This window comes from Aedes aegypti, unplaced genomic scaffold (assembly GCF_002204515.2).
Source record: "Aedes aegypti strain LVP_AGWG unplaced genomic scaffold, AaegL5.0 Primary Assembly AGWG_AaegL5_hic_scaff_1400_PBJ_arrow, whole genome shotgun sequence".
Taxonomy (NCBI): domain Eukaryota; kingdom Metazoa; phylum Arthropoda; class Insecta; order Diptera; family Culicidae; genus Aedes; species Aedes aegypti.
The window spans coordinates 45,280-70,956 of NW_018734835.1; the positions used below are offsets into that span (position 1 = coordinate 45,280).

At 39.0% G+C, this 25,677-nt stretch overlaps 1 protein-coding gene across 1 annotated transcript in view; it reads left to right on the forward strand.

Annotated features, from left to right (window-relative positions):
- Positions 1-22,898, forward strand: part of LOC110680445 — a 43,046-nt gene extending 20,148 nt beyond the window's left edge. The window contains exons 3-11 of the mRNA XM_021856239.1: positions 555-659; positions 724-811; positions 1,050-1,393; positions 1,456-1,608; positions 1,675-1,761; positions 14,049-14,419; positions 15,245-15,322; positions 15,380-15,692; positions 22,782-22,898. Coding sequence (XP_021711931.1) covers positions 555-659; positions 724-811; positions 1,050-1,393; positions 1,456-1,608; positions 1,675-1,761; positions 14,049-14,419; positions 15,245-15,322; positions 15,380-15,692; positions 22,782-22,898 — 1,656 coding nt within the window. The remainder of the gene's footprint in view (positions 1-554; positions 660-723; positions 812-1,049; positions 1,394-1,455; positions 1,609-1,674; positions 1,762-14,048; positions 14,420-15,244; positions 15,323-15,379; positions 15,693-22,781) is intronic.
- The last annotated feature ends 2,779 nt before the right edge of the window (positions 22,899-25,677 follow it).

The following is a 25,677-nucleotide window of genomic DNA, read 5'->3' on the forward strand; positions in this document are numbered from 1 at the left end:
GAGCACTTCCACAGTTATTAATAAAGGTTAATACTTACAACTTTACGTAATACTTTTTACCAACTGTTCTGATTTGTTATCATTCTTGAGTCATACTTATTTAATTTGGTGTCAAACAGAATAAAACAACAGAATAAAACAGAATAATAAATACAAAATTTTAATGGTAAAAAAGATTCCATGTACTCTAAAAAGAATAGGATTGGTAACCTTAGCCAAAACAGCATTTATTTACCGGAATTGAAACAACGCAATGGTCAATTTTGGGTGCATCATCAGAGATGTGGCATACAATGTTGATTGATGTTGTTATGCCAATTTACGAAGCTCATGGTTGATACTGCGAGAGCGGACGAATTGTGTATCGATATAACGCCGGTGGAAATAACTGAACGATGCAAAACATGTTTCCGAAAATTGTGTCATCCTCCCACATGAGCAGCTGCGTGCTCTGGTATGGGGGTATTTTCCATTTGTGGATTGTTTCATAACCGACCGGGTACCGGAGCGGTGTAGCAACATCTGACTAATTTCAACTTTTTTTTTTTATTTAGGTGCTGATGATTGATGATCGAGGACGAGGCGGTGGAGTCATAGTGCGGCATGGAAGTAGCGGTGGGCGATTTGGGGAGTCCGTCCCCGATTATGACGACGTTAAGGTTGGTCCCCTTAAATTATGGGGTGGTATGAAAACAATCAGTTAATTTGGTTTCTCTTTAATAGGACGATTATTTGGACGACACCGGTATATTCGTGCGTGAAACAAAGTATGGCAACACAGCTATTAAAAATATAATTAAGAATCAAAAAGGTATGATATATTGTAAAGAAGTCGCATGTGAATCATTTTTTGGAAGAAACATTAATGAAAACAACTTTCAATTGATCTAGTAGCGAATAATTCGTCACATTCAAATGTATGTTTTCAACACGTCTTCATACTTACTGCATGCGAGAAACTCATTCCCCCCTGTAGGTTCGGTAGCTATAGTTCCTAATTAGAACTTTCCTTTGAAACTGCGCACCCTTTTTTGAAAACCACATAATAGACTCAAAACTGTCTATTGGTATGACCGTACAATTAGATCCAGCAGAACAGCGAAATCTTCCGGTGATACCATGGGGACAGATGCTCCCATCTAAAACGGAGCAAAGCCTTCCACAATACCCGGCCGACATGCGCCCAACCGATGGCTCCTGGGAAATCGTCAACGGGACGCGTTACAAATTTTTCGTTTTTTCGGCGTATTACGACCGGAGAGATGGAAAATTGGTGCGGATTATTGGGGCCACGAAGACGCGTGGGCCGGAAAAGGTGTGGTGCCGGTTTTGGTATCCAACTGGTTCAAATACCACCCGATATCGATCCGCTTCCGTGATGGCAAGAGTGAAGGTGAGGCTTCATTTGGACAACGTTTGCTCAAATGTTTAATAATGTTGAATTCTATTTTCTAGGTCATACGAGAAAATTGGAATCTGAAGTACAGTGCTTGCTTCATTCTTTGTCCAATACGAGGTCCTTTTCCAGAAATACCGTACGCAGTTAGTGTAGTTAGCAAAATAAAATCGCCACCTGGAAACGTACTACTGCTAAGAAACAACGATAACGTGAGTATTGGAGCAATAACTTCAAAAATAAAAAACTGTCTTCTGAAATCTTGTCTTTATTTTTAGGATCCCGATTTTAACAATCGTACATTCAGTAATATCCCCAATAGCATTGGAGTATGTGTGAAGCCTTTGCATTTCAACTATGACCAGGTAAGCATACTTTCGTTCTTATGAACATCGAAATAACATTGGGTTTCGCTCTTATAAGCGGTTTCTTCATCACCGCTTAGGCAAGGGACGAATGACCTTCGGGTTAAAGTCCCTCTCAAACAACAACAACAACAACAACAACCGCTTAGGCATTTAACCTAGTTTAACAATACCCATATGGTTAACGTGGTTTACGCTGTAAGCGAAGGTGAACACAAATAAAAATATTTAAAGTTCAATGTAGCGTAAATAGAAGAGTATAAAAAAATAATTCAAATTCATCTATTAAAACAGCATCAATCAATTAATTTTCAAATAAAGATGCTTGAATGTTAAATGATCGTATAAATTTAAAGTGCATTCGATTGGAAAATAAGCGATTTGTCGTTGACATTTCTGTTTATTTTGATGCTCCAAATATGTTCATGAAAATAAACTAAAATTTACAACATATTTTTATCTGTGAAGAAATCGGCCCTTTGTGGATTGATGCCGGAAAAAACCGGACCGAGTAGGGTAAAAAACTACTTGGGCACCTCGACAATGTACTATGGAATAGGATTTTTTTTTCGAACAAATTGTTTTGAGCTAGGCAATAAAATGCTCTTTTAGGCATATCGTTACACAATTTATGTGAGTAATTTTATTCACGTATGGTGATCTCAATGGTTTCCATGTAGGTCAAAAAACGCGCCCATGTAGATCCATACGGGATTGAAGCTAAATCATTAACATTGTGAAAATGTGAGCTACCTTTCGTCCACATCATATTCATTTCGGTAATCGAGTGAACACATAGTGATTTTTGCTGTATGTTCTCAAATCGATTTAAAATGCTATATCAGGATGGTAATTCACCCATGTTAAAAAGACGATTTCTTCTACGAAAGACATGATTATAAGCTCTTCTTAATTGTCATCTGATAAACAGACTTGTGTTCTATCGAATAAAACAATGGTTCCCAATCTTTTTGGAGCTGCCACCCCCTTCAAAGTTCTACAATTAACTCACGGACCACCGAAAATTGCTATTCCTGAAATCGAATTTTGTGAAAATGGAGGCGTTATCATGATATGGACAGACACTGAGTCAATAAAACTCAATACAGCTTAAGATTTGAATCAAACTTGACTGAAATAAATACACTTCGATACGCATTTGTCAAAGATCTCACCATGCACCCAACAGCTTCTAGCACCGAGTTTGTATATACGATTAGGAAAACCTACAAAAGTTCTCAAATGAATCAATAGGTATACTTGGAAGATGCATCCAAAAATGACAAAATAAATCTTACAGGTCATATTCTTGGGAAGATTTCAATAAAAAATCTCTCCCTCAGTTCCTCAAAGATAATTAATGAACCGTCCTTAAAAAATCACAATATTTAAAACCAAAACATCAGATGAAGGAGATTTTTTGTCTCAAGCAGCTCACTTTCAAGTAATCAACCGAACTTCAGTTTACATAAAGTTCATTTAAGTTGCTTAGAAAGAAAAATATTGACCATAAAAAAGAGAAAAAGTTTGACTCGAATTTGTCCTAAACTTTATAGTTGTTGATTAGTGCATCAGTTACTTTTTCGACAATCAAGTTCTGTCAGTATCCGTTATGTTCTCTTATTTAGCGAAAAAGTTTCATTGAAACTCAAAATCTACTAGAAGTGAACTTTTGAGTTCACTCCTCAAATAAAATACGAGATTTTGGTTGCTTGGGCGGTTATCCCCAAGAACTTCACCAGAAAAAAAAAACAAAAAAAAAAACAAAGTTTTGTAAGCTGTTATCAAAGATTTTTAGAAGGAAAAAGATAACCGACTCCCGTCTTTTCTAGGCGACATGAAAAGCGCCGCTCTGGTGAGTCAAAAGCCAACTAATATGCAACGTTCTCCTAGTGACCACCAGATGTTGAGGTGTTCGTTTATGACTTTCACGCTTGAAAAAAAGTGCGCAGCTGAAACGGGGAGGTTGATTTTGCCAATCATCTCTAAATGGCATAAAATGTGAGAAAAAGAAGAAAAAACCAGCACATGAACATATTTTAGTATGTATAAAAATTACTCATATTTTGTGTTGGTCCAGAAAAGCCTGATGTTATGTGAGTCGAACTCACTTCTGTGTAACAATTTTTAAGTGTGGTTGTTTTGATTGTTTTGATCCTATTTTCGCTTTTTGATTGCACGATGATTGAAATTTAGCTGAATATAATGTTTACGCACTTTTGACTCAACAGATGGCAGTTGTGTTACTTGAATAACGTGTCGTCGGCAAAATATATGGCAAAATGAAGAGTCGATCATCTTTTTCCTTTAAACCATCTTTGCTGCTATGCATATCTTTATCTCATGGTCTCCTTTTCTGGAGTAAATTATCGACCGTTAAAAATTCCAAAGAAGCTTGTGAGATAGTGTCTGGAATCCGTCAATATTTGCCGGAATGGCAGCAATTTGAACTTTTTTTTTCATTCTCAGGTGGATACGGGATATTAGTAAAAAACCTCACATCCTGGTAAATTCAAAGGGATTTGAGTGGAAACATTGGTGAATTTTGAATTTCTTCAATCTCGTCAATACAAGGACCTAACAACTTTTGTGGCGAAATCTGACAAGAGTGAAGCTAAAAATATGCCTGAATTTTTCTACCAATACCTTCAGGACGAATTAAGTTACATCGCGCTCTAAAACTTAGCATCTCTAGTTATCAAAATTTACCTGGCCTGCTTTCTCAAAAAAAAAAAATGCGGTTTCAAAAATAAAACTCGTTAAATTTGATTGCCAATCAACCAATCACGACACTTATTTACTAAGCCTTCGCGGACCACATGAAGGATCGTCACGGCCTCTTGGGGGTCCGCGGACCACCGGTTGGGAAACCCTGGAATAAAAGAAACAGCTATACTATTCTTCTATACGGTCTCAAAATTTTAGTTTTAAAATACGACATTTCACAGAAACCTATTACTCAGAATGACATTCTCCAGAATGGGACGTTCCCCTGAAAAAAAGGTTTAAAATATCTTAGGATTGTTAAAATCTAGGTGAATAGAAACTAACAGTATACAACAGCATTCAACTGGAATTAATACAAGACGAAAATAAAGTGCCCGTTGTGATGGTTCATCGTTATACGGAGAAAATCAACTAGTACAAATTCCAAGATACAAGATAGTACAACTTCCAAGATAAATAACTGGTTCATCTGAGCTACTATGAAAATTTGAGCACAATCCCTCTTCTCAAGCTCGATTAGCCTCACCGTAGCTTATTGGACCCCAGAAGCAGAACAAATTTAAGGGATGTAACTTATGATTTTTGTGGTCTGATCAGTATGGACCACAGAGCACACAGGGTTTGATATTTTGTAGCTTTTATGTTTTATTGAATCTTCTAAAGAAAATTATGACAGAGAAGCGGACTCCTCTCGTGTAATTCATGTTTCATTATATTTAATAATTATGAAGACAATAAACATAGGAAGAATAGTCAATGTTCAGAAGATTCCTCCAGGAGATCAATCAAAGGTTTCTACAGAATTTCTTCCAGGATATCTAAGAAACCATTCAGGAATTCTTATTTAGGGTTTCCACGAGCATAGTATTTTTCCTAGAAATTATTCCGACAATTTATTCGTAAATTTCTCCTGCGATTCCGTTCGAGATTTATCGGGGATCTAGAGTATCGTTTGGTATTTCTTTAGAAATCAATCTATGAAACCCTCCAACACTTTCTCAATGGATTTTTCTTTCCATTATTTTTTTCAGTTATATGTTGAATTTTTTCAGGAATCTCCCAAAAGCATTTTTTGGAGTAATTAAAGGAAACAGCCTAAGAGAAATCGCTCATTCAGTTCTGAACAAAAATCTGTATGGAAATCCCATCAAAGAATCACTGAAAGAATTTTAGGAGTGCTAGGGCATTCCTTATATATTTTCAGGATGAATCTATGGGAAAATATCGGCAGTAATCTCTTTAGTAATTTCTGGTGATGTCCGTAGTAAAGGGATTCAAATGCAAATGCAATATTTTTAAAAAAATAAAACAAATTACATTGCCGTTGCATTTCAGATCATTTGTAGCATATCTTATTGACGATTTTTAATGTTGGTTACTAAGCTATTACATTGTAACTTACGTTTCGTTTACATTACATAGGTGTTGCATTTTTACTTGCATGTAACTTAGCTTAGAGCTGTCAAAATGAATAAGTTACATTCAAATTGAATCTGTGGTTGCAAAGAAACAAATAACACACTACACGGAGAAAATGGAAAACCCATATTTGAGTATTTTTTAACTTATTTTTGAGTTATTTTTATCTCCCTATTTCATTCGCTCCTTCTATTGTTGTCAGAGAGCGAAGAGCAAAACAACCCAAAAACCGAACCTAAGTGCGTTACCTCGAATTTGAGTAAGTGGCACAGTACTGGATGTTGAGTTATTTAATCTGCCGATTGAGTGAAAAGAACTTAGCCAGCGAACTTGTTACGCATGAACAACAAATTTAAATAATTTTTTATTACGCACGGATGATTTAGAGCATAAATAAGAGTGCTTTTGTTGATACGGAGATAAATTGAAGTCAGAACCAGGTTCAGAAATTAAAACTGATGTAATTTTAGGCACGGATGAGGTGAATATCGTAATGATATGATGTCGAATCAGAAACCTTTAGAACTGTTTTTGAAGGGGTTATAATCATTCATAGATGTATTTTTAGGACTGTGATAAAACATTTCAAAAATGTTGAAATGTGTTATCGTGTGTTTTACCACCAACATAAAATGAAAATTTTGATAATATTTCGAAATCAATAAAAATAATGGAAAATTCAGCTATTTTATTCTTAACTAGTAATCCCGGCCAACTTCGTCCTGCCATCAAGTAAGCTGTTGGAAAACGCTCTAAATTGTCCCATACAAAATTAAAGTTCCGTTCACGCTCATTTTTCGGCTTTACAGGTGAATATCCTGGGGAGTTTAATACACACAAACACGTCGGAACACTTGACGAACAAAATGGATAAATAATCATTCAAATCCGTTGACCCGTTCAGAAGCCATTTCGTGACATACAAACACCATTCCGCTGCGTTAATTAACATATCTATTTTCGATTTTGTGCAATAGAACTAGTTATAATTAGTTAACAAATTAATAAATGAAGGACAATTTCGCGAGTTGACATATCACAGAACATCGAGTTACATTTGTAATGTTCTCTTTACTACTTTGGTGGGGAACGCCAATACCTGAGCCGATGACACGGAATGACGAGTTTTTTTATGTATATCATATATCGATTAAAAAACATGGTGAAATTTGCTTTACAATTACGTGTGGCGACACTTTTTGGTAGTCCCAAAACCCAGTAAAATTTTACCGACCCCAGTAATTTAATCTTAGTGTGTAGGCAAGCGCAGCAAATCACAGTCAGCGGAGCCAGTGAAACTCACGCCTATTGCTGCTGTAGGCAAAATACCGTTTTGATTCATATTACGGACACTTAAGCACTCAGTGAAGTTTAACTTATCAAAAAGCATATAAAATATATCATTCTGTATGATTCCTCAGCGTCACCGAACTCCTAAACCACTTAACTTTCGGATGGTGGGTGAAGATTTCGATTCCGCAACAAAAAAATATTGAAATAAATGGAAATGTGCATACTTTTCATGATTCTTATTCCGGACGCTTCCTCACTTTTGCCTCATATTCCGGACACTTTGATTCGAATTCCGGACAGCTCATGAAAATCATAGTTGGAAATGCCAAATCATCAATTGAAATTACCCAACCACTAGAGAGACGTGTAAGGTAGTTGAGCATTCTAAATTTTAATAGATTTCCATGAAAAATGCTTATCAAAACGAGCCTCGAAAGTGGGAACTTTTGAACGACAAATATTGAAATATTTCGTGTGAAAAGTTTCCCATACAAAGTAGAGTGTCCGGAATTTGAAGCTGTCCGTAATATGAATCAAAACGGTACCTTGAAAATAGCAAAACACCAGTTGCTAAGGGAAACCCAAAACTACTGTAGAAAAATGTTCTATTTCACACTGCATTTCCCGCATTTACAGCCTTCAATGACACTACTGATTTAGAAAATTCATGTACCCAACATAGGCTACTAGATGAGATTCACAATTTTGAACTACTGTAGGGTAAAAATCTAGTCTTTGCATCCCAACAAATTTGCACTAATCTTCGCCCCTTCATACAAAAAAGTCTTAATTTGTATGAAGGGGGCGAAAACTAAAGCATGGCGAAGACTAATACATCTACCCTATTAGAAGAGCCATGTGATTTTCGCAAAAATTCAAGCCATTACCCTTCCCAACTCTGCTTTCAGGACAGTCTTACACTGAGAGAGAGGAGACAGCTCACTGACAACTGGCTTGTGTTCTTGGCTTCTTAGATTTCTTCTTCTCATATTTGGGTTGTGCACAATGGTTCGGAGAGCACAAACTGGGTCAAAACCATTTTCACATTTCATTTGTAATCAAAAGGATCATAAAATTAAAAATAATTCAGTAGCAATTTGAGTCCAATCGACAATATTTAAATAATCAATGATTTTATATGCGTAAGCACCGGAAAACAACCAGAATTTTCAATCAAATCCAGTTTTAGTTTGGCCAAATTTTGACGGTTTTTCACGCTCTGCCCTTCGAATGTGCGGTTTTCCAGTGACAGTTGATGACAGGTTCCCTTGACTTTTGGGAGCTCGCAATCTAAGCCAGCTGTCTCCTCTCTCTCAGGTCTTACATAGAAACGGCAGGAGTTTGGGGGATGATTGTGTCAGATATGTGTGAAGGCTCGTTGCCTAAGAAATTTGAGAAACATGAATTTGAGTAGTTCGAGCAATGGCTAGTCTTTATGGGAAGTTGCAATTTTGATTACTGCGTCATCTGACCTAAATAATGTACTGCATTCAAACTATCATTTCATTGCAAATTATCAATGTCAACAAATTGAATCATGTTTAAAACTGCAATGCTTACTGTGGTTCATTTGCTCCATGCGGAGATTGCTCACTGCGCGTTATTTCCGCGAGGCAATCCAAATTTTTAAATTTCCCCGCAATAACCAAATTTCTGAAACTATCGCCGAGCTAAAGCTGGGAAACAAAAATTCAATAATGTACCAATTGAAAGTACCGTAATCCGGGGTAACATTGATCATTTTTCTGAATGTTTCTTCAATATTTCGTTTGAAAATGCAAATGTTGCAGGTTTTATATTTTAAAAACAAGTACTGCCACCCATAGCTCGAGACTATATATTGTATTTTGTTTATTGAAAGATTTAAGCATGTTAAAAAAAATGTTTTAGGCGATTTTTTTATTTAGTTGATATGGGGTAACATTGATCACCTATATAAACAACGTTCGGTAATACTGAAAATATCGTTACTTACTTAAATCATGGCCCCTGAAGCCGAATATGAAGACCAAACGCTTACAAGTCATTTACTTTTTGAGTTATTTTAAAAATAAAAACACATCGAACCGCGGAATACGCCTAAAGGTAGGCAATTTCCTATGGGAATTTTACATTGCTAACAGTAATTCAGTAATGTTGCCTAATTGAGCATACTTATAAAAGTTTTGACAGCGGAATCGTTTTCGGCGATATCATTTTTAGTAAGAACCACATTTTGCTTGCTTATATCGTTTGCAGAACTCATATGAGACACCAATCTTCGGTAGTGTCATCCTTAACAATTTAAATAATTATTTCGAAAAGTTGACAAATTCGCGCATAAGGTAAACGCAATTTTCACAAAAATATTAACTTTTATTTGCTTATGAATATAAGAAACAGAAGCACCGTTCATGATTTGAAAATGTTTCATCAATAAATGATAATACAAACTTTTGATGAGGTGAGTCATTTCGATCAATGTTACCCCGCTGATCAATGATATCCCGGATTACGGTACAAAAAAAAAAAAAACAGCATCAAACTGCAGTCCAAATTATATTTTGGCATTGTGCACTAGAAGAAAATTTAAATGAAGTAGAAGAACTTTGTTCGTTCATTATTTTAGCAGATTAGTGCCTTTGAAATCGTGAGGAAGCCGGCCATTGTGCAATCCATGCTTGGATTCCGACATGTGTCGCCTCAACCATGTATTTAACAAAAAATAATTATAAACCTCAAAAACTGAAATGGATGGCCGTTCCAACTATTTCGTAGAAAATTTGATTGTAGATCCGATCATGATTGAAAAATAAACATAATGTTGTTTACATCTAAAATCAGAGGGCAAGGTAACAAAAGGAAAAGGTTTTTATAAACTCTGTTGGGTTCCTGCTCATGCGAAAGTTAACCCTTATAACTGCCAATAAAAGCATAACTGTCCCAGATGGAAAAAGTAGGCATAGAGAAAATAGCGCTTAAAGTCTGAAGTTCGTCTTCTCATACAAATGTTCATAATTTTGTAATACACTTCTACATGCCATATTTATTCAGCACCACGGATTACTCATTTTGCTTCTAGTGATCAGCAAAACATATAACCCAATTCACGTTCTACAGCTGTTATATGGGCAGTGTTTGGATTTTGATCCGAATAAGCCGATCGAGCTATATTCGGAGGATGTAACAATTCGCGAACTATAACATTTCGTGGCACATCACATTCAGAGAGCCCTATCAATGTAAACATTCACTCTCTCGTTTCTATGTGGCACGAGAGCGTTTAAGAGCAGCAACTCTCAGAGACTGCAACAGTATCGAGCCATTCGCGTAATTTATGTTTTACATAACATTGGTAGAAAAATTCATAATTTCTGGTAATGCAGCCTTTAACAATCTAATTATAATCTATTGGACCATTGAACACTCCTTTGGTTGCAAACATTGCACAGAAAATAAAAAAAATATTCGCCTCTGTTTCTTGATCAGATTGAGAGTGGGTTAGCGAATGTTACAAGTGTCGACACACAGTGATCGGCGCCAAACAGTGGTTGGTGTGTGTCTGTCTTGTTTTCGTTCATGGCTCGTTATCTTCAACGAACGATAAATTTCATGCGTGTTGTATGAATGCAGGTGGATAATAAGGCTATCCATGAGCACTTTTCGTGATAGGACTGACAGCCAAAAGTGTGAATGCAACCGAAATGAAAGAGTAAACAAATCATGCGAGTGTTATCGGAGCTTTACATTTTACCGCAGACAGACGTTCAAGTTAGACTCAGCCACTTGTGTAAAAACATGGCCGCCGCAAATCGCCAAGTGGCAATCAGCTAAAAGATGGCGTTAGTGGCGTATGCGTCCCGCCACCAGCCTGATCACATTTCGTTGACAGCATGACACACAACCGCTCCCACAGCCGGCGTGCTCAACGCTAAAAACTATGCACCTTTTTTTTGCGCAGGGTGGGTGATGTTCCCTTTTGGATCTAATTTCTCATGTAAAAGTTAATTAAATCTATTGTAATTTTTACCACAAGTTGGCATTTAATTTACTCACCGATACATGGTAGTATAATACCCTTGATTGATCGTTACTTATGTTAAAGAAATTGGCGTGAAAGTATCACAATTGTGTGAATCATTTTCAAAGTGATTGTTTTGATATTTTTGTTCAGTGGGTGGTGGACTGGGTGGTAAGCGAGAAGATGAAGCCACGTGCTTTCACGAACTGTCACAGTACTGCAGCAATTCGCTCCCTAGGTGACACCACGGTAGAATTTACACAGGAATTTTGAATAAATTTGTTCCTGCTCAAACGTCTGTCTGCGATTTTACTTTGTAATCGGAAAGTCACTCCGATCGCGAAACGTCAAAAGCACATGGTAAACAATAAAAACCAGTTGATCGCAGCTGTCTCATGGATTGCCTTATCGGGATGAAATTATGGCTCGTGTGTCAATGATCGCTAAATTTGCCAAAGCCTGTACTGCCGTGAATCGCAAGTCAGTCTGATCTGCATTTTCGTCAAAGTTGAGTTGAGTTCAGTTTTCAACATCTCTTCCAACGCTCTTTCAGCTACACTTATGAAATCAAGATAGAAAGTGACAGGTTTACTGATCTAAGCAGTCAGTGGGTGCGCGGTGTGGTTAGCTGCGGGGAAGGTGGAAGTGACAGCTGGCGAGTTGGCTAGCTGGCGGGTTTGTGTACACTCTTTTTCACTCTACCGTTTCTATGGGGTTGTTAGGGAATGTTTACTCCAACAAACATAAACTCAGTGAAGTGAAAACTTTCTCCAGCATTGATGAGCTGTTTTGTCGCGAATCAAATCTCCGTCATCAATGTAGTATTCCGGTGTTTGAGTCGAATAAAAATAGATTACTTGAAAAGTAGATTACTTGAAAAGTAGATTATTTGAAAAGTAGGTGGTAATGCATGTTAATGTGGAAATTTCGAATAGTTCTGCGGGTGAGAGCCGCCCACCAACGAAAGAGAGGATGTGCCACGGTGTTCCGTCGGTTGTGTTCTTGTAACTGTAACTCGTAAGTTTATAGTCATTCTACTATCGGTGCATTACCTAGTAAACGAAATTCAGATACTTTGCCACACCTTACCACACACCCACGTTGTCACGCCATGCACCTGATATCCAAACAACCAAAACAAACTCGTCACTTGGCATTTCAAAATGGCGAAATGGGAAATCTGACACATTGGACTACTTCCCTTCTAGATACCTTGAATGAAATAATATGATTTGTTCGGAAAAATTAGGAAAAAACAGCAAGTCAAATTGTCCTATAATGAAAAGTAACCGCATATCAGTCCCACTACAGACTTTCGCACCGTGGAACACAAAACTGTAACTTATTTTGATTGAAAACTTCACAGTCCATTCTATCAATGCCTTTTTTTTTACAGATGGGACTAACTTGCGATTCACGGCAGTGTATATGGGTTGAAAGTTCATATAGCGACTTTTATGCCTTTATTTTACAATATGAGACTGCATCAATTTCATATTTTTCAAACAAAGCGTATCAATTTCCATACGCACAGTAGAGTACATCTTGAAACATAAATTCTACGATTTAAAAATGTGTTGGTTCAAAAATCCAGATGGCAAAAGCATATATGGGCAGTATAAGCCTGAGTGAAATCAAAAATACTAAAACTCTCACCGCTCAGCGAATACTTAATGGTTTCAAATATGTTTTGGTCAGTATACTGGTACACAATGTACCACACATATCTTGGTTTTAAAAGTAGTTAGAGGGATATTCCTGTGGCCGGAGGTATTCTGGTAAGTAACTGGGACTGGTCGGGTGATAAAAACGATTTTTGAAACATGAAAAGTCAACATATTTAATGCAAAGACTTTAATTTTGATTTGCATAAAAATCAATAAGATCAGATATTCAGCATTATAAATGAAAAGTTTTGTACCGTTAAGAATGTGCCGTATGTGGCCATTCGGACTCAATACCCTGAAGATTTGTTGGACACTAAACTGTTGCAATTCTCGAAAAATAGAGATAAAACAAAATGTTTCACAAAAATGCGTCCCCAAAACTTGTCTCAGATGTTTGGATACAAATTGTACATTTCATCATAAATTTGTGGCGTCACGGGGACCGGAAATGGTCGTTTGTAGGATCAATCAAATGCAGGAAACATGATTTTAGAATTCAATCGTTTTGCACTGATGAGTATTTCCTAAAATTTGTTACTAAAGTGGCCACATTATAGGCGATTCCGTAAACCATCTGTGACTTGAAATTTGCCTACCAGCAGAGGCACAAAAGCACTGAACCCCCCCACCCGACCTGACCCAGTACTCACTGGAATAACTCCAGCCATAACATTGCTTTGGCCAGATATATGTACGAGTATACTGAAAAAAAAAGGAAATCCGTTGAGTATTTGCTGTGCTGTGAGAGTCTAAGTTTTTTTCTATTATTTAGAACTTTTTTTTTCAATGAGGTTCCCAAACCCAAACGAATGTATGTGACACTTCGATTGGTTTTGAGTTAAGTAAACTAAAAAATCTGCTGTTTTCAAGCTGTCCTGTTATATTACTAACTACAAATCCGTTCAAGCTGAAAACGGGTGAACCGAGATTTATGCTCTTGGAAATTTGAAGTTTGGCTTCGTTTCATCTTCACCTTAAAGGATATTGTCGTCCAACAGAAAATATGACAAAATTCGTAGAAAATTCGCATGTTTTTGACTCCTATACAATTTGCATGAAAAACAGAATAAAAAAATCAACTTGCTTAAACCAGGTTTTTGTCGCTAACACCCTTTTGTATCAAACCCTCTCGAACATTTGAGTAAAATATAAAATTGATTGAGATTTTTCCTCATTTACAGGCCCTCTACATGTTGGAATTTCTGGAGCTGAACAGTCTACTAGGAGTGACACACTTCACTTTCTATAATCACACGATTGGACCTAAAGCGAGCTGTATCCTGCAGCACTATGTAACTGGAAATCTCCCACCATTGATAACCCCATTTGCCCCAGTCAGGGATCGAACGAACACCGGTCCATCCGTTGAGAGCAACAATGTTCCCCAAGAGGAGATGGCTCCTACGAAGCTGAGCGACAATACATCGTACCAGAAGCCGAAGATTACTGTAAATATTTTGCCGTGGAATTTGAGAATGCGATCCCAGAAGGAGATTCGCACGGAAGGGTTGTTTGCATCGTTGAACGATTGCCTCTATCGAAGCATGTACAGGTGAGTTGAATCGATTGGAGGTCGACATTCGCTTAGCCGATTTTTTACTTTAATGAGTATTTTTATCTAGCATGAGCCCTAGATACTTAACTCCATCTGACTAACTTATTTGGAACCTTCTCACCGTGATAATATGTCTACTTTTCAAATAAAAAGCTTTTGGTTTATGTGGGAATATTTTAAGTTAAAGTTTTGAAAGCATTAGGAGAAATCTTCCACTTTTGCAAGTATGAAGAAAAAACATCCAAACTTTTTTGCAATCTACTACAGATGACACGCAGGCTTCGTTATTTGGCGGCCTGTGTCGTCCAAAAACAAAGGATTTTGACATCCCTGAGGTAACTCAGGGACAGGTTTGACAGATTACTTTGAATTATTCTAACAATGTCTATTGGAATATTAAACTTTTTCAATTTAACAATCAAGCCTTCATGCTAAACACTGTCGAATGTTTTTTTTTACGTCTAGAAAAGCAAGACCATAATAATGGCCAAATTTATTACTCTTAAGTGTTGATGCCCATGTTGGAATCCGTACCATTGACAAAATGTGAATTTTCCTTGATGTGGACCAACATTCTGTTCAAAATGAATTTCTCAAAAAAAAAAAAACTACTGAATGAGGAAAGCAAACTAATTGAATGATAGCTAGAAGCTTCTGCAGGATTTTTGTCCGGTTTTAAAATTTATACAACTTTGGTATTTTTTCACATGTCAGGAAAATAGTATCAGACTCTCTCTAATAAAAATTGGAACTCGGCTAAACGAATGTCGACCACTTTGCTGTATATTGGAACGATGTTAATCAAGCTTCTATTCTTCGCAGGTACTCTCATGTTGCACTGATTGATTTAGATGAATTTATCATACCACACCACAACGATACTTTGATCGATCTTATAAAGTAAGATCTTGTGACTTTTCCCAACTTGAATCATTACAATAACTAATACTCTTTTAGTTGGCTGTCGAAGCGGATCAATAGCAGAAATACGGGAGCTTATTCCTTCCAGAATGCATTTTTCTATTTGCAATTTGCGGACGATGTTTCTATGATGGATGATGGATCGCCCGAGGCAGATCTTCGAGCAGCTCTTACGACGCAGAGGAAGACAAGACGGCGCTCGAAACTGCACCCACAAAAGCAACGCTCAAAGTACATTTGTAAACCGGAAGCCGTCATCGAAGCTGGCAATCACTTTGTGTGGGAATTTTGCCCCGGCCGGGGATCGCTCAATGTGCCAGCCGATGCAGCTATTCTGCATCACTATAGGGTAAGTCTTTGCTATTAGGGCCCAGTTTTATTTAAAAATCTTTAAATACACCTTCTAATAAGGTTCATTCACAAATTTTATAATGCCAAAAATGGGCTTTTTTGATACCCACCCAATTCCTCGTAACGCTTTTTGTGTGAATTTTTCAAATTTTGTATGAGCTACAACATTTTAAGGATACCCACCCACCCTCTTCAGCGTGATTATTTAGAGTAAAGTGGGGCAAAAGTTCGAGTGGGGTAAGAGTTTCTTTTTAAGATATCTAGCTCAATTTAAAACAAATCTTATAAATGTCATGGTGGTTCAAAAGCTATTCAAGTAAGAGACTTTCAATCCAAATATCATAAAAATCGATTGAGATTTGGAAAAGTTATGGCAATTTGTTGTTTTCCGACGTAAATATTGTAATATTTGGTCAAACTTTCGTTGCATTGAACCAATTGAAGATAAAATCTTTTTCAATATTTTATGTAAGGGCGTTTCTAGGCCTATAATAAGGTTGCTTTGAAGTGTATTAGTTTTTGCATAAATGCTTGAAAACAATTTTTGGCCCATAGTGGGGCAAAAGTTCGAATCAGCGGGGCAAAAGTTCGACCCATGTATAAGCTCACGGAAAAATTTGCAAATTGCCTAAAATCCACATATTATCTTCAAATTTAGTTAAATTTGTCTGATCGTGTGAAAATTGTCACCAAAATTTTACATTTCCACTTAGTTTTGCGAAAAACTGCTATTTTTGAGTATATTACAGTTAACCCGGTTTTGGGCAATTTTTTGATGAAAATTTAGTGTGTATATTTCGTCAAACTTAAGTTTACGGCTGGTGTAAAGTATGCCTGTCATAAAAGGATCGATATTTTGTGTTTTAGTCAGCAAACTTTTGCCCCACACTAGATTCGAACTCTTGCCCCACCGGTGGGGCAAAAGTTCGAATAAGACAATTAATTTTGAAACTGTTATAACTAAAAATGGGTAAATATTTTGACACAAGTTTGTTCAGCAAAATTATAGCCAATATGTTGAAGGTTCACTGTACGGTATTTGTTTTGTTTTAACTGCTATTGTTTTCCTGGAAACTTTGATTATACCACTAAGGTCGAACTTTTGCCCCACCTTACTCTAAGCAAAATTTATCAAGCCAAGAAGGGCTTTACTAGCATATACCCTATGAGTTATAGAATAATCAATTCTATTGTTGCGGTAGTGTGACTCAGGGTAGAGTATAGCTGTTATAATTATTTTTGTAATATATTCTAAAGATTACTAAAGGAACTTCAGATCCATTGTGTACAACCAGCGTATTCGTGGTGTTCCACGAAATCGCCGACCACTATCTGGTTTTCTGCTGAATATTATTTTCACAATTCTTCCATCCGACATTCGCACTAAGCATCCAGCATACTGAAATCTGCCGTATTTCACACGCTTGATAATATTCTTTTCTTTATACGCTTGATTGCTGACTTTACTTTTGATGGCGCTACGTCCTTCGAGACATGATCTGTGCCACAATATTACGCCAACTAACTCGATCCATGGCTGCTAACCTCCAGTTTCTCGATCGCCCCACACTTCCACGATCCTGCTCCACTTGGTCAAACCACCTAGCTCGTTGCGCTCCTCTTCGTCTTGAACCGGCCGGATTTGAGGTGAACACAATTTTTGCAGGGTTGTTGTCCGGCATCGTACCCTTCCAGCTTTGGCGACTTTCTGGATACTGGGTTCACCCTAGAATTGCGCAAGTTCTTGGTTCATTCTATTCCTCCATACACCGTTCTCACATACTCCGCCAAAGATCGTCCTAAGCAAACGTCCTTCAAAAACTCCTACCGGGCTTATCAGCGTCTTGTACATGGTACACTTAGTACGGAGGTGAAGTTTGCCAGACCGCAAGGTCTTGTGGAGTCCGTAGTAAGCTTGACTTCCGGCAATGATACGTCTTCGAATTTCTCTGCTGCAGTTGTTATCCGACGTCATCAATGATCCAAGGTAAACAAATTCGTCCACCGCCTCAAACTGTATCGCGCTCGGTTCCTCCAGCCAGCAGATATTACGTCTTCGACGTATTCACCCTCAATCCAACCTGGTCTACTTCACGTTTCAGTCTGGTATACTGTTCAGAAACCACCTGGAATGTTCTTCCGACAATGTCCACGTCGTCAGCGAAACAGATGAACTGGCTGGATTTAATGAAGATTGTGCCCTGCATGTTGAAGCCCGCCCGTTTCACAACACCTTCTAGCACAATATTGAACAGGAGGCAGGGAAGACCATCGCCTTGTCGATGTCCTTTGAGTGTTTCAAACGGGTCCGATAACGCAGCACTGCACACTATCCATCGCTGCCTTCATCAGTCTAGTCTGTTTCCTGGGAAAACCATTCTCGTCCATTATCTTCCATAACATTAAGATTTGATCTGTTGTCGATCGCCCGTCTACAAAACCGGCTTAATAACTTCCCACAAATCTGCTTGCCAGTGGCGATAGATGGCGGAAGATGATCTGGGAAAGTACTTTATAGGCTGCGTTAAGAATGGTGATCGCTCGATAGTTCTCACATTCTAACTTGTCACCCTTTTTGTATATTGGGTATATTATTCCCTTCTTCCACTACTCCGGTAGCTGTTCAGTATACCAGATCCTGGCTATCAATCGGAACAGGCAAGTAGCCAACCTGTCCGGGCCCATTTTAATAAGTTCCTCTTCAATACCATTCTTTCCAGTTGCTTTGTTGTTCTTGAACTGAAGCTACCTATTGTGGGAGTTGGCACGTCTCCCTCATCCGCCGTGCTGATGAAGCCATTTCTCCTGCGGCCTTGGTCATCCTCCTTTGCACCATACAGGTGTTCATCGTAGTGTTGCTTCCACCTTTCAACCCCCTCACGTTCGTCCGTCAAGTTACCTTCATTCATATCCCGGCTCGCGGCACAAAGCCTTTGCGGGATGCATTGAGTTTCTTGTAGAGCTTACGCGTTTCTTGAGAATGATACAGCTCTTCGCACTCCAACTCCTCCAGGCGGCGCTTTTCATCCCGGAATAGATGGGTTTGCTGTCTTCGCTTCTGTTTGTTTCGTTCCATGTTTTGACGGATGCTTTGCTGCAGCATAATCACCCGCGCTGCATTCTTCTCGTCCAAAACCGTCTGACACTCCTCGTCGAACCAACCGTTCCGTCGATTTTTTTCCCCGAACCCAATGGCACCTTTCACTGCGTTGTTTATGACTGCTTTGACACTACTCCAGCAGTCCTCATGAGGGGCTTCGGTGAGTTCTCCCTCTTCCGGCAACGCTGCTTCAAGGCTTTGCGCGTAATCAGTTGTGACTTCGGGTTAGCTTGAGGCAATGTTGTTCACAACTGAAAGTCTTTGGCGCACTTTAACCATCTCAAGGTAGTGGTCCGAATTGATGTTTGCGCCGTGATAGGTTCTGACGTCGATAATGTTCGAAAAGTGTCTGTAATTCAATCAAACGTGTTCGATTTGCGATTCAGTCTGTTGGGATGATCTCCAGGTGTACCGATACGGGAGACTGTGCTGGAAGTAGGTACAACGTATGGCCATGTTCATGGAGGCGGTGAAATCAATCAGTCTAAAGCCGTTTTCGTTCGTAAGCTGGTGAGCGCTGAGCTTCCTTATAATCGGTCTGAATTCCTCCTCCTGGCCAACCTTAGCGTTGAGATCTCCGATAACGATTTTGACATCATGGCTTCGGCAGCTGTCTTATTCACGTTCCTGTTTCACGTAGAAAGCGTCCTTATCGTTATCATTACTTGCTAGGTGAGGGCTGTGCACGTTGATTATGCTTATATTGAAGAAACGGCCTTTGATCCTTAACTTGCACATTCTGTTGTCGATTGGTCACCATCCAATCACGCCACTCTGCATTTTGCTCATCACGATAAAAGCTGTACCCAGCTCGTGTCTATTGCCACAGCTCTGGTAGATCCCTATACGTATGCACTGTCGACCCTTTCCAGCAAACCGCTCTGATAAGCTACACCCTCGGTAGAGAGGAGCCCCTCTTCCCTGTCAGCATACGACCAAGGTCCCACCGGGATTGGCTACCCGATCTTCCCTACGGTTACTCGTATCCCAAGCGGCACCATGGGGCGGTCGATATAGGAGTTACTGGACAAGAGGCTAAAGACCACAAATGGGGTCTATGTTATACCTGCAGGTACACGAAGTACCAATAGTACGCATTGTCCAGTGATTTACCACCCAACATGCTCCCATCCTTAGTCCCGCAAATCTCGGCTCGCGGCACGAAGCCGTTGCGGAATGCGTTGAGCTTCTGATAGAACTTACGTGTTTCTTGAGATAGGCACAGCTGTTCCATCTTCTCGCACTCCGTCTCCTTCAGGCGGCGTTTTTTCTCCCGATAGAGAAGGGTCTGCTGTTGCAGTTTCCGTCTTTAATGTTCCCCGTTCTGCCGGGTCTTTTGCTGCAGCATGACCGCCCGTGTTACATTCTTCTCCTCAAGAGTCTGCCTACATTCCTTGTCGAACCAATCGTTCTGTCGACTCCGTTTAACGTACCCAACAATGTTCTCGCCTGCGACGTTGATGGCTGCTTTTATTGTACTCCAAAAGTCCTCGAGAGGGATTTCGGCGAGCAAATTAAGCAAATAAATTGCCATACAAGCTGATGAACTTGCATGCAATTTGGCTGAAATAGTCAAATTCTGCATTTTCAACAGCCAATACCTCAAAAACTAGACGTGCTATGATATGTTGAGAACAGCAACGGATTCAGCAAGCCCAAATTAAGTTAATAGCGGTATTTTGGTGCTTGAAACAAAAACGTGTTTCGCAGCGTAGTCGGTCTGAACTCCTCCTCCTGGCCAACCTGAGCGTTTAGATCTCTTGTGATGATTTTAACGTCGTGGCTTGGGCAGTTGTCGTACTCGCATTCGAGCTGCGCGTAAAAACCGTCTTTATCATCATCAGTGCTTCCGGAGTAAGAGCTGTGCACGTTGATTATGCTGAAGTTGAATACCGGCCTTCCCAATAACAGTTTCATTAGCTAACATGCTGTTTTGTACAGCTCATTTTAGCTGAATAAATTATGATAAGCTAATGTTACTTGGTCCTCAACATCTGCCACCACCTGATCACGCGTCTCTGCATATCATCAATCTCTATAAAAGTTGTTCCCAGCTCATGTGCGTTGCCGCAGCTCTGGTTGATGATATGGTTACCTCTAAACGTTTGCACAATTGATCCTTTCCAACACACTTCCTGCAACGCTACGATGCTCAGCACATTGGCGATTATGCGTATGCTCCCGATGAAGTTAAGAGATTACAGTTGCACGTATCGAGCTTCTAATCGCTAGTCCCTTTACGTCTCTGTGTCTTGATTTTTATTCGACTGGCTTGCAGGGCCTGCCATCAACCCCCTAGATTTTCCGGAGGACCATTCCCCCTAAATGTTCGGAGGGCCATAGTACGCAGTTTAGCTTAGAGTCCTTCTTTGGCACTCGGACGATGATCAGCCGCCCCTGACATGGTGAACAGACGATGTTGGGAACCGCTCCTAACATGGAGTACAGATGCTCCAGGTTTGCGGAAGCAAACCCCCTTCTCTGTCGACAAACGATCCATGTTCCCAACGGGGTTGGTTACCCGATCTTCCCTAAGGTTGCTCGTACCCCGGCCAATACGAGGAGGTAGGGATAGGAGTTGCTGGGCAGGAGGCTAAGGACCGCACAGAGGGTTCTATTTTATTCCTTCAGATACGCGAGGTACCAATGGTACGCCATGCCCAACCATTACCAACCTGGTCAGGATCCTGATATATCCGAAAAACTGTTTAATGCTAACTAGCGCCGCCTGGTGCCAAAATTTTGAATTTCTTGGCTTAAATCATGAAAGCCCTGAGCTTCTGAATAACTTTGCCGAAGACGCCATTTCAGGCTCCTGAGATATTTGCAAAACAAAACTTGTATGCACACCAGCGCTGCCTGGTGGTGAAATTTAGGAGCTGAATAGTCACCGCATGTCAGCCAGCCCTTGAGCTTGTAAACCACTTTGTCGAAGATGGTTTTTCTATATTTAATCTAGATCGCGTTGAACATGAAAAACCAAGGTACAACGCGCGACTACTCGCGTTACAAACATTCGCGCGTCGGGGTGGGACGTTTCGCATAAGGACATTTGGCATCATTAGAATTATATGTCCTTGAAATGCTACTTGTTCTTACATGAAAGTGCTTTATGCGACACGTCTTTATGCAAAATGGGGTACCCCCCACGCGACAACCGAGAGACTTATTTTATGAAACCCTAAATGTTATTTTGTACAAGATCGATTGCATAAACTGATAGAAATCAATGAAAAACTGGTTTTGTATAAATTAATTTTACAAAATTCAAATTCCAAAGGATAACATATCAAAAGGTTGTGAAATAGTGATCAATTTGCCCTCGAATTGTGGTACTATAGTTTTCGAGCATGGACAACGACTGCCTCAGTATGCACCCTAGCCGAAAAAAAACTCTCAGAGCATTAATAATAAACACGGGTCTAAAGTTTTCGAATTTCCTATCATCCTATGCACAAAATTTGAATATTATTAGAGCACTTTTGGAAACCTATTTTTCTCCGGTGTTGCCTGTTTCAACCCGGGAAACCCCAAATTTTGTTTTATCTTGGTATAACTTTTTAGTTTAAACTGGGAAAACTTTGGCTTGTTGCAGTCTCCTGTAAATTGATTGGAGAATCTTCAAAATAGTAATGAATGACACTCATCAACTGTCTTTACGTGATCATGGCAACGAGTGAACTCGCACCACACAAACGTCAAATTAGTAAAGCCGTACATTGGACCATAGCGCTACTTGTGATTTGAAATGTAATTAGAATCTTTACGCCCATATATTTTGTTGGTTTTGGTCAAAAACTTCAAGGGCTAAACTACCAAAATAAATTTCGCTGAAAATTTCACAGAAGCTTTTTAAGGCTCCATATGAACAAATCCAGGGATTGTAACTGACATTATTGCGGTTTGATAATTGTGGGCAACCCTAGTTGTTACACATGCATTCATGTTCAGAAGGATGATACAAATTCATGCTTTGATTATTCTCAGGTATGTGAGTTTTGGTGCGACGACTGCATCAAGTCACCATCCAGTGGTGGACCGAACTGCTCATCGGTACTCCAAACGGCTACTGGACAGGGTTGGCACAGTGTACAACTACCTTAAGGATACATGCAACCTTCCGGACATTCCACATGCCCCAACGAAGCCTCCACCGACGCGTAAGAAAACAGCTCAAAATCCGAATCCCGGACCGACCCAGCATCGCTGGCAGCATCCTCCAAAACTGGCAACACTGTAGATAGTATCAAAATGGACGCTAGTGCCTAACAATAACAGCAGCAGGGAGTACATTCGCTAGCTCTTTAATCAGAGTGATTTCGAATCAACAGGTGTAATCTGTTCTTTTTTTCTGGGAAAGGGTATTTTTATATTAAAGTATATTATATTAATAGAAAGGAAAGTTTTAAGAAAGAAAAAAACTCGCAAATTCGTAACTGCCTTCAATGACACTTTATGATTGGGTTTACTTACTATTCTTATCAGTAGACTATAGTTTAGGTAAAGGCAGAACGAATATCCAAAAAGCAAGTGACAGCACAATCTTTTATTTGTTACTACTAGCAGTTAATCGAATATCTACCAACTATTCCAAGCTTTTAGCCAAGCAGAAGTAAATGCAGTTCAAATTTTTTGCTTAATGGATAAATACTGCGGCTAGGTACCATGCTCTAAGCTCACTACAAGAACATTTTTAGGAAGGCTTATCGTCCAAACAGCTACAAATATCGCAAATTAGTTCACTTGTTATATGTAACAACGCAAGCACACTTTCAATTCTTTTTCAAAGTAACGGAATGAGTGCGATACATTTGGAAGGGTACAAGCAAATGCATGCGAATTGTCACAAGCTAAACCAGATCAAATAATAATCAAAACTTGCATCTTAACACAAGTAAAGTCATAGGAAAACCGCATATCAAAGTAGGGTACTTCATTCCTAGCTCAGAGTTTTAGTTACTTGATATATTGGAATCCCGTAGAAACTTACGTGGCAAACTGGAAATGGAGGTGAAGTGGAAGAAGCAGGGGATCGTTACTTTAGCTCAAACAAAATATTCTAACAGTGACAGTGGGACTATCGAGATATGTATTACGCAGATAACGCAACACACCGATAACTAAATTTATTATAACAACCTACCCAAAACACTTAAGTATAAATTGATGCAATACGAACATCAAACATGGTTTGTGAGAAAGCGAGAAAAAAATAAGATGAAAAGTTTCGAACAGCACTTCTGATGTTTAAATTATTGGCTGCCATAATATCACACTCAATCCTTATGTTGCACAGTTATCAAATCAGTTTGCTTATGTCCAATAGTAAGATCGCCATTATGGACTTCTTTATTGTTTGTATTTGAACTTCGGCTGTGAAGCTTTCTTCCATGACGGGCATACTTAAGAAACCCAAACTTGCAAGCGTACAAGAATTGTGGGAATGTAACCGGTTGGCTCGGAACTGTTGAATCTGGATGGCCAACAGACTGTTGAAGACTGTAAAGTGCTTGCACTGACAACAATCGAAAGCCAATTGATACACCTTTGGGTTTATTTTACGGCTGGCGTGAGGTGAGAATTATCGGTGTCGTATAACGAGGTGACAAATTCTCGACTCGAGTGAAGTGACTCGCCGTGTAAATCAAATGGAGAGTCACTACACTCGAGTCGAGAATTGTCACCTCGCTATACGAGACCGACAATTGTCACCTCACGCCAGTCGTAGAATAAACCCAACTTGACTTCCATACATATCCAAGGATTCCAAAATACGCCCAATCTGGACTGTAGCCTGTGAGGACTTAATCAAGAAAACTTTAATCAAATAAAACTGCATTTCGCCCAATTTTTTTATTCGGTTCTTTTTTTTGCACACTTTCACTTTTCATCACATTACTCTTTCTCACCACCACTATCTCCCACTTTTACAAACTGAAACTCAATCGTCAATTTTCTTATCTGCTAGCGTATGTTTTTGTACTCTTCTTTCATTCACTACTATGTTTTGTCCCTCTTGTTCTCCTTTCTACTGGTCGTCCGCGTTCAAGGAAGCCCAAAATCCTACTCTCAACTTCAGGGGTGCCCAACGCACGGCTCGCGGGCCGCATCCGGCCCGCGACTTCGTTTTGTGTGGCCCGGCGAAAACTTTGAAGATTCTTTTCATATCTGGCCCGTTGAATATTCCACTTATATAAAGTTGGAATATACCAAAGATCACCAATAAAACTATTTGATTGCATTTCAAGCTACTGAAAATGGTGGTTTAAATTTAAAATCTTCTAAATATACTTGATTTCATTAATGATTCCTAATAAACCTTGTAGTTCTGGATAATTTTTGGAAACTGGAAAATTCAGCAGCACTCTTCTTTGAAGTAATAAGCGTGAAAATATTCTTCATATAAGTCTAGCTTGCGAATAAACAATTTGAGGCTTATTAGAGGAACCATACTTTTGTAATAAGTAGATAGAATTATTCGAATTATTATAGGTGGTACGAAAAAATCTCGCACCGACGATTTTCAGAAATGATCGCGCAGAATTAGAGTCTTCTACGATCTACAAGTATTTTTAGAAATTTTTAAGATCGCCGTCGCGATAAATAATCGCGCAATGCACAGTATTAAGGTCAAAACAATCTGTCATGACTTTGAGAAAAACTTAACGTCAATCAAGCTTAAATTAAAAAACAAAGCTAAATGAGTCAAACAGAATATCACTGCAAAGGGTTGATTTTCACAAAATCCTGCACACAAATTTTAATCGAAACTTGGGGAAAATTCTCGCAAAACTTTTAGCAGTATTTTTCAGAATCTTCAAAATCAAATTATAACAAAATTCTACCTTGCCTGTTTCAAAATAATCTTAGGTGGGTTTCTGAC